Source organism: Lithobates pipiens, unplaced genomic scaffold, assembly GCF_037356315.1.
Source record: "Lithobates pipiens isolate NorthernLeopardFrog02 unplaced genomic scaffold, aLitPip1_a1.2 Scaffold_13, whole genome shotgun sequence".
Taxonomy (NCBI): domain Eukaryota; kingdom Metazoa; phylum Chordata; class Amphibia; order Anura; family Ranidae; genus Lithobates; species Lithobates pipiens.
In genome coordinates this window covers 81,176,518-81,189,140 of record NW_027507718.1, presented here as the reverse complement: position 1 = coordinate 81,189,140, position 12,623 = coordinate 81,176,518, and the positions used below count along the sequence as shown (strand labels likewise).

General features: G+C 39.0%; 1 protein-coding gene across 3 annotated transcripts in view; it reads right to left on the bottom strand.

Moving 5' to 3' along the window:
* ACO1 (aconitase 1) overlaps positions 1–12,623 on the bottom strand; it is a 93,282-nt gene that overhangs the window by 21,208 nt on the left and 59,451 nt on the right. For all 3 annotated transcript variants that reach the window (XM_077475242.1, XM_077475245.1, XM_077475243.1), the window contains exons 9-11: positions 9,928–10,028; positions 7,951–8,067; positions 2,731–2,890 (exon numbers count right to left, since the gene is read on the bottom strand). In XM_077475242.1, the coding sequence (XP_077331368.1) occupies positions 2,731–2,890; positions 7,951–8,067; positions 9,928–10,028 (378 nt within the window). The remainder of the gene's footprint in view (positions 1–2,730; positions 2,891–7,950; positions 8,068–9,927; positions 10,029–12,623) is intronic.

Here is a 12,623-nt window from a genome sequence, read left to right as displayed (position 1 = left end):
AAATTGCTCACACACTCCGCAAAATGTCATAAATAAGGACTGTGGCGCTTACTAAACTAAAACAAGAATAAATATTAATTATAATAATCAGAAATTAATAACAAAAAAATTATAATAAATAGTACAATAAAAAGTGACTGTGTCAAAATACTGTGCAACAAAGAGCAATAAAAAGCAACTATACAAGTCAGTGCAAAAAAATGTTGGCATCCAGTGAATAATAAGTGCAAATAGCAATAATGAAATAATAAAAATAAATAGCGTTAAAGTGCAAATAACAATCAAAGCTTCAATATGTGCAGATATAAGTTGAATAAATAGTTGTCCAATAATGACACCCCCCCCCCCCCCGCCCCCTGAACCGTGCCAAGCCACATGCCTGGAAAGAAGAAGAAATTAATAAAGGACTTGTGAAAAACCATCTCTTGTGTTGTTTAACCCTTTTTTTGTGAAATGGTAGGGGTACCTTATCAATTCACATGAGGGGGCTGGGATCTGGGGGTCCCCTTGTTAAAAGGGGCTTCCAGATTCCGATAAGCCCCCCCCCCCCACAACCACCGGGCAAGGGTTGTGGGGATGAGGCCCTTCTCCCCATCATCATGGGGACAAGTTGCTTTGGGGGGGGGGGGGGCTACCCCGAAGCACCCTCCCAATGTTGAGGGCACGTGGCCTGGTATAGTTCAGGGGGGGTTCCCCTGTGGGGAAATTCCGTGCAGTTTTTATCAATGAACTTTTATGTGCATTATCGGACTGACAATTCATTATAACCGCGAGTAGTTTTGAATTACTTTTTTTCCTTTAGAAATGTAATTTTGCTGTCAGACTAAACATGGGAAACATGAGCCCCTTTACATGCATACTATAGACACCCCCCAGGTACGAAATTTAAAGGAATATTACACTTTTATTGTTTCACTTTAAGCATTATTAAAATAACTGTTCCCGAAAAAACTGCCGTTTTTAAAACTTTTTTTTGCACTGATACATGTCCCCTGGGGCAGGACCCAGATCCCCAAACACTTTTTAGGATAATACCATGCATAGAAGCCTTTAAAATGAGTACTTTTGATTATTCATGTTCGTGTCCCATAGACTTTAACGGTGTACGCATGTTCAAACAAATCTTTTGCCTGTTCGAGTGTTCTGGATGCAAACTGAACGGGGAGGGGTGTTTGGCTCATCCCTAGCAACAGCATAACAACGTTATTAAAAAGAATTCAGAGGTCATGTAATGTCCGGCAACTTTGTTCTGTGATTTATCCCTTAATAAAGAACACCTGATTGTTAAAAAAAAAGAATTCAGAGACTTATTGTACTTTAAAAGTGTTGGTCTTACATAAAATGCACACATTTACTTGTATTTCGTTTTAAATATACTGTATGGCTCCCATGGAATTACATTTTAAAATATGTGGCGTTCATGGCTCTCAGCCTAAAAAGGATCCTGAACCCCTGCTCTACAGCAAAGAATAGCACACATCACTAATATTTCGTTCTTGTATAAATCTTTCCATAAAACATAGCAATATTATGTAAAAAACTCCTGTGCTGCCCTCTAGTGTTTATACCTTTAAAACATCTGGCCTACACCAAATGGGTTTCTCAAATAAATACAGCAAAAAATATAAATATAATGCAGTGCTGTAAACATTCAACATAAAAACTTAGTGACCTTATGGTCATTAAAATCAAAAACAGTATATGTGCTCAAGTTCAAAATTATATAGTCCACATCCTTGATGCATACATTTTCCCTTGTACTGGAGATCAATAAATATTCTGGGATATTAAACAAAATTCATTATTGCTCATTCAACCTTCACCTTATGTGTATCGCTCCACCAAACTTGTGCGCTCGCTTTCTTTAAAAGGCCTGCCTATTATAGAAGGTCACAAAACCCTTTTCCCTCTATGGGGACAAATGGTACCAGCCACACTACTCCTCCAAGTTTTATATGGTAAGAAAAGAACTTTACTTCCGTGTACGAAGGCTTGAAATGCACATGAGAGTGTATATGGTTTTAATTGCTCTAATACAATTAACGGAATTGTTATGGAAAGCAGAGAGGGGTGTATGAATTATTTTTTCTGCATGATATCACCTATGAAAGAGTCATCTAATAGTGTAGATCAGGATATGCAATTAGTGGACCTCCAGCTGTTGCAGCACTACAAGTCCCATGAGCCATAGCAAGACTCTGACAGCCACAAGCATGACACCCCGAGGTAGAGGCATGATGGGACTTGTAGTTTTGAAACAGCTGGGAGGTCCACCAATTGCATATCCCTGGTGTAGATGATACCATTTGTCCCCAACAAAGGGTAAAAAGTGTTCAGTGACCTCTATAATAAGCAGGACATCTAAAGAAGGTGAGTGCACACGTTGTTCGGAGTGGTACACACAAGGTGAAGGTTGAATGAACAGCCGTGGATTTTGCTTTTTATTACAGAATATTTATTGATCTACAGCACAAGGGGACATTTATGCATCAGGGACGTGGATTATATTATTTTGAATCCAAACTTGAGCACATACACTGGTCACTTATTTTTCTGTTGAATGTTTACAGCGCTGCACTAGATTATATGTTTTCCATAAAATGTATTTTGGTTTTAATATGTCATAAAATAAGAGTCTCAGGTTTGATACTTTCCTCACTGCAGCTTCACTCGCATCACATTTACTTGCAATGCAGTTAGCACCCATGAACACAGGCCCATGAAACTCACCTGCACCTAGCATGACAGAAGGGTTGCTGGTGTTTGTGCAGCTCGTGATCGCAGATATGACCACAGAGCCATGGTTGAGCTCATAATCAACATCTTGATAGGAGAATTTAACTTTGTCATTATGGTGTCCCTGAGGTATCTGAAAACCCTTAAAGCCTTGCTGTAACAGAGAAAAAAAAAAAAAAAAACTGCAATGAGCACATTTGATTAACCAGCTTTATGATGTGTATGCCCTCGTTCACACTGGTGCAATTTGTCATGCGATTTGACAGATCCAAATTGCATGAAAAGTTGCACTCCATTGCCAGCAACGGAACCATTCAAATTGCTGCATCTCATGTTGGAGCAACTTTAGAAAAAAAGTCGTTCAGGAACCTTTCAATTTCATTGCAACTTTTAAACAAAGTCACATGCCGCAATGAAATTGGAGGTGCAAATCTCACTGGTCTGTGTCTTAGAAATTGTGCTGAAGTACCGCGATTCCAAAGCCGCACTGGTGTGAACCAGGGCTTATAAAATCTTTATGCTGTAATGAATGGATAAGGATCTGAAAATATAGACATTTATTAAATTCAAGGTATCTTGTATGGAATCTGATCACAACGATATTTCAAGCTATTACCACATGTCTCTGACTACTCTCAAGACAAGGCAGATTTCTGTTTGCCATAAGGTAGCATTATTCTCTGTAAGGTTGAAGGAAGATTGTATTATAGGTTCAAGGTGGAAAAAAAAAAAAAAAAATGGACGATCAGCCCACGATAGACATAAAAGATATCTAAACTCTAAAACAAAAATGGAATCTTTTGCAGCTTATCAGCCCTTCGATGTGGTAGTTGCATTCGTTTAAATTGTCAGGCCTTTTTTCCTTTATTTTCACCTGCCAGTCTTGTCAATAACATTTCTGTTCCTTCATGACTACACTTGTCTCCATTATATCTATGGAGGCAGCCATGGTCATTCCTCTCCACTACATGGCAGCTGAAGGGAATAGTGGATATAAAAAGAAATAACTTTTTCTCTAAAAGCTCACAGGAAGGGATAAAGACCAACGTGCATTGGCAAGACCATCATGTATTTTCTCTTTCTCAGCCTGAAAAATGATACAACCACCATACCCAAGGACTAGTAATCTGCAAAATTACATTTTCATATAGAAATTTTTGGCAGAATATTTATATTATAATATATATATATATATATATATATATATATATATATATATATATATACACACACACACACACACACACACACACACACACACACATATATACACACACACACTTGTGCTCATAAGTTTACAGAATTTATGATTTCTTTGCCATTTTTCAGAGAATATGAATAACACAAAAACTTAGCTTGTGCTTAGTGTTTGGCTGAAGACATTTATTATCAAACTGTGTTTACTCTTTTTAACCCTTTCACGACCTATTTCTGACATTTGGTGTTTACAAGTTAAAATCCTTATTTTTTTTATAGAAAATTACTTAGAACCCCCAAACATTGTATATTTTTCATAGAATCTAGAGAATAAAATGGCGATTGTTGCAATATTTTATATCACACGGTATTTGTGCAGTAGTGTTTTAAATGCAATTTTTTTTTAGGTAAAAGGGACACTTTCATGAATTTTATGATGTGAAAGATGATGTTACACCGAGTAAATAGATACCAAACATGTCACACTTTATAGTTTTTAAAGCGACGCTTTAAATTTTTTTTACGGTTACCAAGTTAGAGTTACAGAGGAGGTCTAGTGCTAAAATTATTGCTCTCCCTCTGACAATCGCGACGATATCTTTCATGTGTGATTTGCATACCCTTTACATATACAGGCGCGACTTCCGTATGCGTTTTCTTTGCTGCACGAGCTCGCGGTGACCGGGCGTGGTTTGGAAAAATATATATTTTTTTATTATTTATTTTTATATTACTAAATTGTGTTTTAAAAAAAGAAAAGTGTGATCACTTTTATTGCTGTCACAAGGAATGTAAACATCCCTTGTGACAGTAATAGGTGGCGACAGGTACTCTTTATGGAGTGATCGGGGGTCTAAAAGACCCCAAATCCCTCCTTTGCACTTCAAAGAATTCAGATGACAGAACACAGTGTATCTGAATACTGTATATTTTTTTAAATCTGGCGCCATTGGCAGCCGAGTAGACAGGAAGTGATGTTGTGACGTCGCTTCCATGTTTACATCAAGGAGACTGGAACAAAGCCGTTTCTGGCTTTGTTCCACTCTGTCACTAGCTGCCGGAAGAGCCAGATCGTCGATCGGCTCTCTGCTGCCACCGGGAGGCCCGGGAAGAGCGGTGGGAGGACGTCTCCTTCCGCTCCTCTGGGATAACAACCAATCGGCTTTTAGCCGCATCGGTTGTTATCCTCGGAAAGTCGATCGTCCGCTCTAAACAATGGTATCGGGATGATGCCTGCAGCTGCGGGCATCATCCCTGTATAACCCCCGAAAGCCGAGTACGTACATCTGCGTACGCTCGGTGGGAAGGGGTTAAATCATAATGACAGAAACTAGCCAAATGACCCTGATCAAAAGTTTACATACCCCAGTTCTTAATACAGTGTATTGCTCCCTTTAACATCAATGACAGCTTGAAGTCTTTTGTGGTATTTTGTGGATGATTTATCTTCTCAGATGGTAAAGCTGCCCGTTCCTCTTGGCAAAAATCCTCCAGTTCCTGTAAATTCTTGGGCTGTCTTGCATGAACAGCATGTTTGAGATCTCCCCAGCGTGGTTCAATGATATTGAGGTCAGGAGACTGAGATGGGCACTCCAGAACCTTCACTTTATTCTGCTGTAGCCAATGACAGGTCGACTTGGCCTTGTGTTTTGGATCATTTTCATGTTGGAATGCCCAAGTACGTCCCATGCTCAGCTTCCTGGCTGATGAATACAAATGTTCCTCCAGTATTTTTTTGTAAACATACTGCATTCATCTTGCCATAAATTTCGACCAAATTCCCTGTTTCTTTGTAGCTCACACATCCCCAAAACATCAGTGATGCACCTCCGTGTTTCACAGTAGGAATGGTGTACCTTTCATCATAGGCCTTGTTGACTCCTCTCCAAATGTCGCGTTTATGGGTGTGGCCAAAAAGCTAAATTTTGGTCTCATCACTCCAAATGACTTTGTGCCAGAAGGCTTGAGGCTTGTCTCTGTGCTGTTTGGCGCATTGTAAGCGGGATACTTTGTGGCATTTGCGTAGTAATGGCTTTCTTCTAGGCGACTCGACAATGCAGCCCATCTTTCTTTAACCACTTGCCAACCGCTGCACTCCGATATATGTCGGCACAATGGCAGCGGTGGGCAAATGAGCGTATCTCTGTATGTCCCCTTTAATTTGCGGGGCTAGGGGATGCAAATGGGGATATTTAGTATAGCAAAAAGTAAAAAAATATTGCTTTTTTATTTAAAAATTGTTGCTCTTTTTTTGTTTGTAGCGCAAAAAATAAAAACTGCAGCGGTGATCAAATATCACCAAAAGAAAGCTCTATTTTTGGGAAAAGAAAGGACATCAATTTTGTTTTGGTGAAATGTCGCAAGACCGTGCAATTGTCAGTTAAAATGATGCAGTGCCGAATTGCAAAAAGTGCTCTGGTCAGGAAGGGATAATATCTTCCAGCGCTGAAGCGGTTAAGTGCCTCCTTATTGTGCATCTTGAAACAGCCACACCACATGTTTTCAGAGAGTTCTGTATTTTATCTGAAGTTATTTGTGGGGTTTTCTTTGTATCCCGAACAATTTTTCTGGCAGTTGTGGCTAAAATTTTAGTTGGTTTACCTGACCGTGGTTTGGTCTCAACAGAACCCCTCATTTTCCACTTGACTGAAGTTTGAACACTGCAGATTGTCAGTCTCAGTTCCTTGGATATCTTTTTATATTCCTTTTCTGTTTTATACAGTACAACTACCTTTTCCCTTTGACAATTATTTTACTTTCTCAATGACTCAGAATCCAGAAACATCAGTGCAGCACTGTATGAAAGATGCAAGGGTCTGTCAAGAGTCCAGAAACACATTGGCCTTTTATACACACACACACATCAATTACAAGCAAACAGATCACAGGTGAGGATAGTTACCTTTAATAGCCATTGAAACCCCTTTGTGTCAAGTTATCAGTTCAAAATCACCAGGGTATGTAAACTTTTGATCAGGGTCATTTGGGTAGTTTCTGTTGTGATTATGATTTAAAAAGAGTAAACACAGTTGACTGATAATAAATGGCTTCAGCCAAACACTAACCATGAGTGAAAAAATTTTTTTTGTGTTATCATTGATCTCTGAAATCATAAATAATTCTGCCAGAGTATGTAAGCTTATGAGCACAAATTCTATATATATATATATATATATATATATATATATATATATATATATATATATATATATATATATACACACACACATACATACACACACATATACACACACACACACACATACATATACATACACACACACACATACACACACTTTTTAATAATGGTTTACAATTATGTTATGCCAAAACTATGCATTGTTTTTTTTATCTTTTATGTCCTTGCTGCAATGCAATATTACATTTATTATAATAATATTTGTATTTATGCACATATGCAGAATTGGCCGATGAGATAGCCCATATCAATCCCACACTGTCCATCACTCCGAGTGCTGCATTTGTCCCAGTGAGAATTGTTGCTGGGACCATTTTGATTTGCCTTATCGATTCAGTAATTACCCATCTCTTATGCCATCTATAGCTATGGACTATGAAAGGAAATGCACTCACATGTAAAATTATAGATCAATAAGTATTACAGAAACAGTAGGGTGAAACACTTGGCTAAAAAGGTTACTATATACCCAGTTCAACTTCGGATTTGGATAAGCTTTATGATTTACTTAGTGCATTATATCTCCAACCCGCAACATTCACCAAAACATAACAGGAACATAGCATGGTCTACAAGACCCATTCAATTACAGGGTTCACAAAAGTTGTATAATGCATTCCACACCCACAAAGAGCAGTGAAACTGCACCTCTTGTTTGAGGGACTATGCTATTGCAGAGCCCAAAAGAAAAAAGGGCAGTCCATGAGCTTAGTCTCTCACACAAGCATAGACGTTTCAAACAACTACTTTGCTGTTATACTTGCTTTTAATCATATGACCATATAAATATATGCTGGCAACTGCCCAGTCTATCTCACCTTGGCTCCCAGAGAACTTTCAAAGTCAGTTTTCATGTCAGTAACAGATACTTTATCCTGGGGTCTCTTTGGTCCACTGCAGCAAGGCACCACTGTGCTGAGGTCCAACTCTACCACCTGCATTGACAAAAATTATGGAGCAGAATATTTTATCAGAGCTGAACATAATCAGTTTTATTCAATAGAACAGGGATATGCAATTAGCGGACCTCCAGCTGTTGCAGAACTACAAGTCCCATAAGGCATAGCAAGACTGACAGCCACAAGCATGACACCCAGAGGCAGAGGCATGATGGGACTTGTAGTTTTGCAACATCTGGAGGTCCACTAATTGCATATCCCTGCAATAGAACAATACATGCAGAACCGTTTGGTAACCACAGCAAACATAGCCCATCTCCTATTGCAATGGCTTCAGTAGTGTGAAATCTAATTGGTTTTAATGGGTAAGTGCCATCTGCATTTAGTGGTTTGTAATGATTAGTGGAAGAAAATCAAAAAGTTGCAGCAAAACTCCAGACACTCAAAAAAAGGAACAGGTCATTGCTGAATTTGAGCTCATTAGATTAAAAAAAATAAAAAAAATACTCTATAAATATATATTTTTATAGTGCATTGGACTTAAAGGGGAAGCCCTACGCATTGGACTCATAGTGCATTAGTTGCTTTCAGAAATAAATAAGAAATGCATAGTAAATGAGATGTAAAGACTGTTGTCCTTCAAACTACTATTTCCCAACAAGCATTGCACTGGCAGAAAGTTGATAAGCAGGCAAAGATTGAGAGGTGGGTGTAACTTTGGATTACCCTGGCTTTTACAGAGTAATACTACACAAACTAACTTCAAATGTTTTTTCTTTCAAAAACCATGTTGATGTCTTGATTTTCAGAGAATATTCTATTTCCGGATTCACTTTCACATAAGACTAGTTACCATTTTTCCTTGGCTGGGAGCAAATTCAAGGATTAGAAAACTGCTTGTTTCCATTAGACTCAGCAAAAAATGTCAATCCTTATCCTTTTTTTTTTTTTTGCTCATTGTGGTTGAAACCTATTCAGGTCTCTTTACCTCTTATTAGATAATGGAACAAACTATTTTGAAAACAAAATATCCCACAGGTATAAGGCTAGCTTAACTGTACAGGACAAGCTGACTTTAGTATACAGCATCTTTAAATGAATACATTTTATGCAAGTATTTTAAGCGAACACCCCAATCATGTTTGGATGCTGTGTAAACTATACAAAAATACAGAATGCAATGATTTTCAAATCTCATAAAGTCATATTTTATTCACAATGGAAAAAAAAACAAAAAAAAAACAGTACATTTTCCCAGTTTAAACGTTTTGATATATTTAAAGAAAAAAGTTAATTTTGAAATTGATGGCAGCAACAGGTCTCAAAAAAGTTGAGACAGGGCAAAAAGCTGGCAAAGTAGGATGTAATAACAAAGAAGAGCTGGAAGAACATTTTGCAAATAATTTAGTTAGGTCAGTAACATGATTGGGTATAAAAAGAGCATCTTAAAGAGTCAGAGTGTTTCAGAAGTAAAGATTGGCAGAAGTTCATCAATCTGTGAAAAGCTGAGTCTAAAAATTGTCCAACAATTTCAGAAAAATGTTTTGATGTAAAACGGCAATGACTTTAACCACTTGCCACCTGCCATATAACAGAATGATGGCGGCAAAGCGGTTGCGATATCCTGACCGGATGTCATATGATGTGATCAGGATAACAAGCCGCCGTGTGCCCTTGCGGCTTGTCAGTCTGACACACCGCAACTCTGATCTAGGTAGAGTCTGACGGACTTAACTTTTTCACATTTGTTGCAGTCCATTTCAAAATTATCTTTTTGTTTTTTCTTAAAATGGTACATTTTCCCAGTTTAAACATTTTTACACAGCGTTTCAACTTTTTTGGATTTAGGGTTGTCTTTGTTTCAAAGTTTGTCATATGTACATTTCAAAATCTGACCTGTGTAAAATCTGGGTCCTGCTCTGTATTGCGGAAATCCCTAAAAAGCCCAGCAGCTTCTAAGTACTGCTGAATGTATTTCACTTTGTCTTCCTCGCGACCTGCAAAAAGAATAATTGATGTTAATTCCACTTCTAAAGGCCATGTTCACAATTTACCAACCTGCTAAAATTGGGTGATTTAGGATGGATCACTTTTCAGAGGCGTTTGACAGGTGGTGAAAAAGCGATAGGCAACAAAGCATTGCAATAGTAGCTGCCTTCCCAGCTTAAGGCTGGGGAGGGGGTAAAAATGTGGCTCTACTACCCAATCTTCTCTGATGAATGACCCTGGAAGCGGCAAAGATTCAGTTACTTTCAGTTTCATAGCAGTCAATTGCTGACCATTGAAGCCTGGGAAACAGTTAATCAAGCACAATCTGTGCTTACTTAGCTTCAGTCGAGGGCAGAGGAGACATCAGGGAGCTCAAAGACCCTTAGGGGGAGATATACTAAAACTGGTACACACAAAATCTGGTGCAGCTGTGCAGAGTAACCAATTTAGCTTCTAGGTTTTATTGTCAAAGCTTAGGCACCATTTCCACTTGTACGACTCCAAAGTTACACCGACTTTGAAGGGCAACTTTGGCTGGGTGCAACTTGGATATGACTTTGACCAATAATAATGGACAACTGTTACATTGTATAAAATTCAGGTACATCTTTCATGCAACTTTTGAGGGTTAACATTGAAGTATATGGCCCTCAAGTTGCATGAAAATTGGACCAAAGTAGTGCATGAACTACTTTGAAGTTGCTGAAACTTTTAGTTGCATATATGTGAATAGTTATAATTGTAAAACATGGGGAATGGCTTATGTGACTAATGTCCAAAGTTGCATAACAAGTCGCACAAGTATGAATGGAGCCTAACTGAACAAACCGAAGCTAGTTACTATGCAGAGGCGCACCAGATTCTGAGTGCTCCAGCTTTGGTAAATCTCCCCCTTTATATATATATATATATCCATAAAGTTACCCCCCTTGTTAGCCCTCTTATGGCAGTAATAATTATATATATATATATATATATATATATATATATATATATATATATATATATATATATATATATATATATATATATATATATATATATATATATATATATATATATATATATATATATATTTTTTTTTTTTTTGTATAAGAGCAATAATTCTAGAGCCATTGTTCATGATTAACTCTAAAAGCTTTTAAAGGGTTACCTATGACTTAATTTAGGCAGAGTAGTTTTGGCCAATTTAAGGGTGCACAAAATTTTGAGTCTTGATATGTTTGATATTTACTCAGTGCAACCTCATCTTTTATATATTTTACAAAAAATAAAATTATGATATTATATTGTGTATACTAAAATCCATAGTGTATTTTATCCTGAAAATATGCATTTGATAAACAACTTAGCAAATACTGTGCAACATAAGAAATTGCAATGAATACCATTTTATTCTCCGGGGTCTCTGCTTTCAGAAAACATATAATGTTGGGCGTTCCAGAGTAATTTTCGTGCAAAAAAAAAAACCTCAGATTTTAATACGTGTATAAAAACCCCAAAAAACGTAACCACTTGGATGCCAAGTGGTTAAGTTAGCCTTGTTTTGCTGAAACCACAATTGTAGCTTAGTCACCTAGTAGTGTCACAAAGTCAATTCATAAAAACTACTAGGAAGTACATTTACCACAGTAATGCCGTGTACACACTATCAGACTAACTATTAGAAAGTAGTTTTGACTCAAAAATTGTCCGCCGGACATGTGTGTGCTAGTCCGACGGACTTTTGAAATGAACGGACTGAGAATAGTCTGTTCATTTTGAACGCGGCTCCAGGTAGCCGGGACTAGCGAAGGAAGTCAATGTTGCCGCCTTCGGCGGCCAGATTGACACGCCACTGGCCCTGTCACCTGGTATGGACTTAAAGGGGAAGCCCTACGCCGAAAAAACTGCGTGGGGGTCCCCCCCAAGGTCCATACAAGACCCTTATCCGAGCACGCAGCCTGGCCGGTCAGGAAAGGGGGTGGGGACGAGCGAGCGCCCAACCCCCCCCCCTCCTGAGCCGTACCAGGCCGCGTGCCCTCAACATGGGGGTGTGCTTTGGGGAAGGGGGGGCCCCACGCTTTGGGCTCGGCCTCGCTGCGCTCGGCTCCTTTATATTCCAACTCATTCATCTTCGGGTATTTTCGGAATCTGTGTGTGCCGTGTACTGCGCATGCGCAGTACACAGCGGACACTATCCGATGGGGACAGTATATGATAGGACACAGGAGGTCTTGTCCCCCTCTTCGGTTCTTCTTGCCGGGCCTCCGCTCCTTCTTCCAGCTCTTTTACTGGCGGTGGCCCGGTCTTCTGTTGCCGCCGCCTTCTCTTCTTCTTCCTTGAGAAGAGAAGGTGGCCGCGACAGAAGACTGGGCCACCGCCAGTAAAAGAGCTGGAAGAAGGAGCGGAGGCCCGGCAAGAAAAACCGAAGAGGGGAACAAGACCCCCCGAAGTCGGAAGAAGAGGCGGCGGCAGCCTTAGAAGACCGGGCCACCGCTAGTATAAGAGCTAAAGGAAGAAAGCGAAGGCCTGGCAAGAAGAACTGAAGAGGGGGACAAGACCCCCGAAGTCGGAAGAAGTCCCCCGGAGCTGTGCAATAAATTATTTTAAACCCTTGTGTG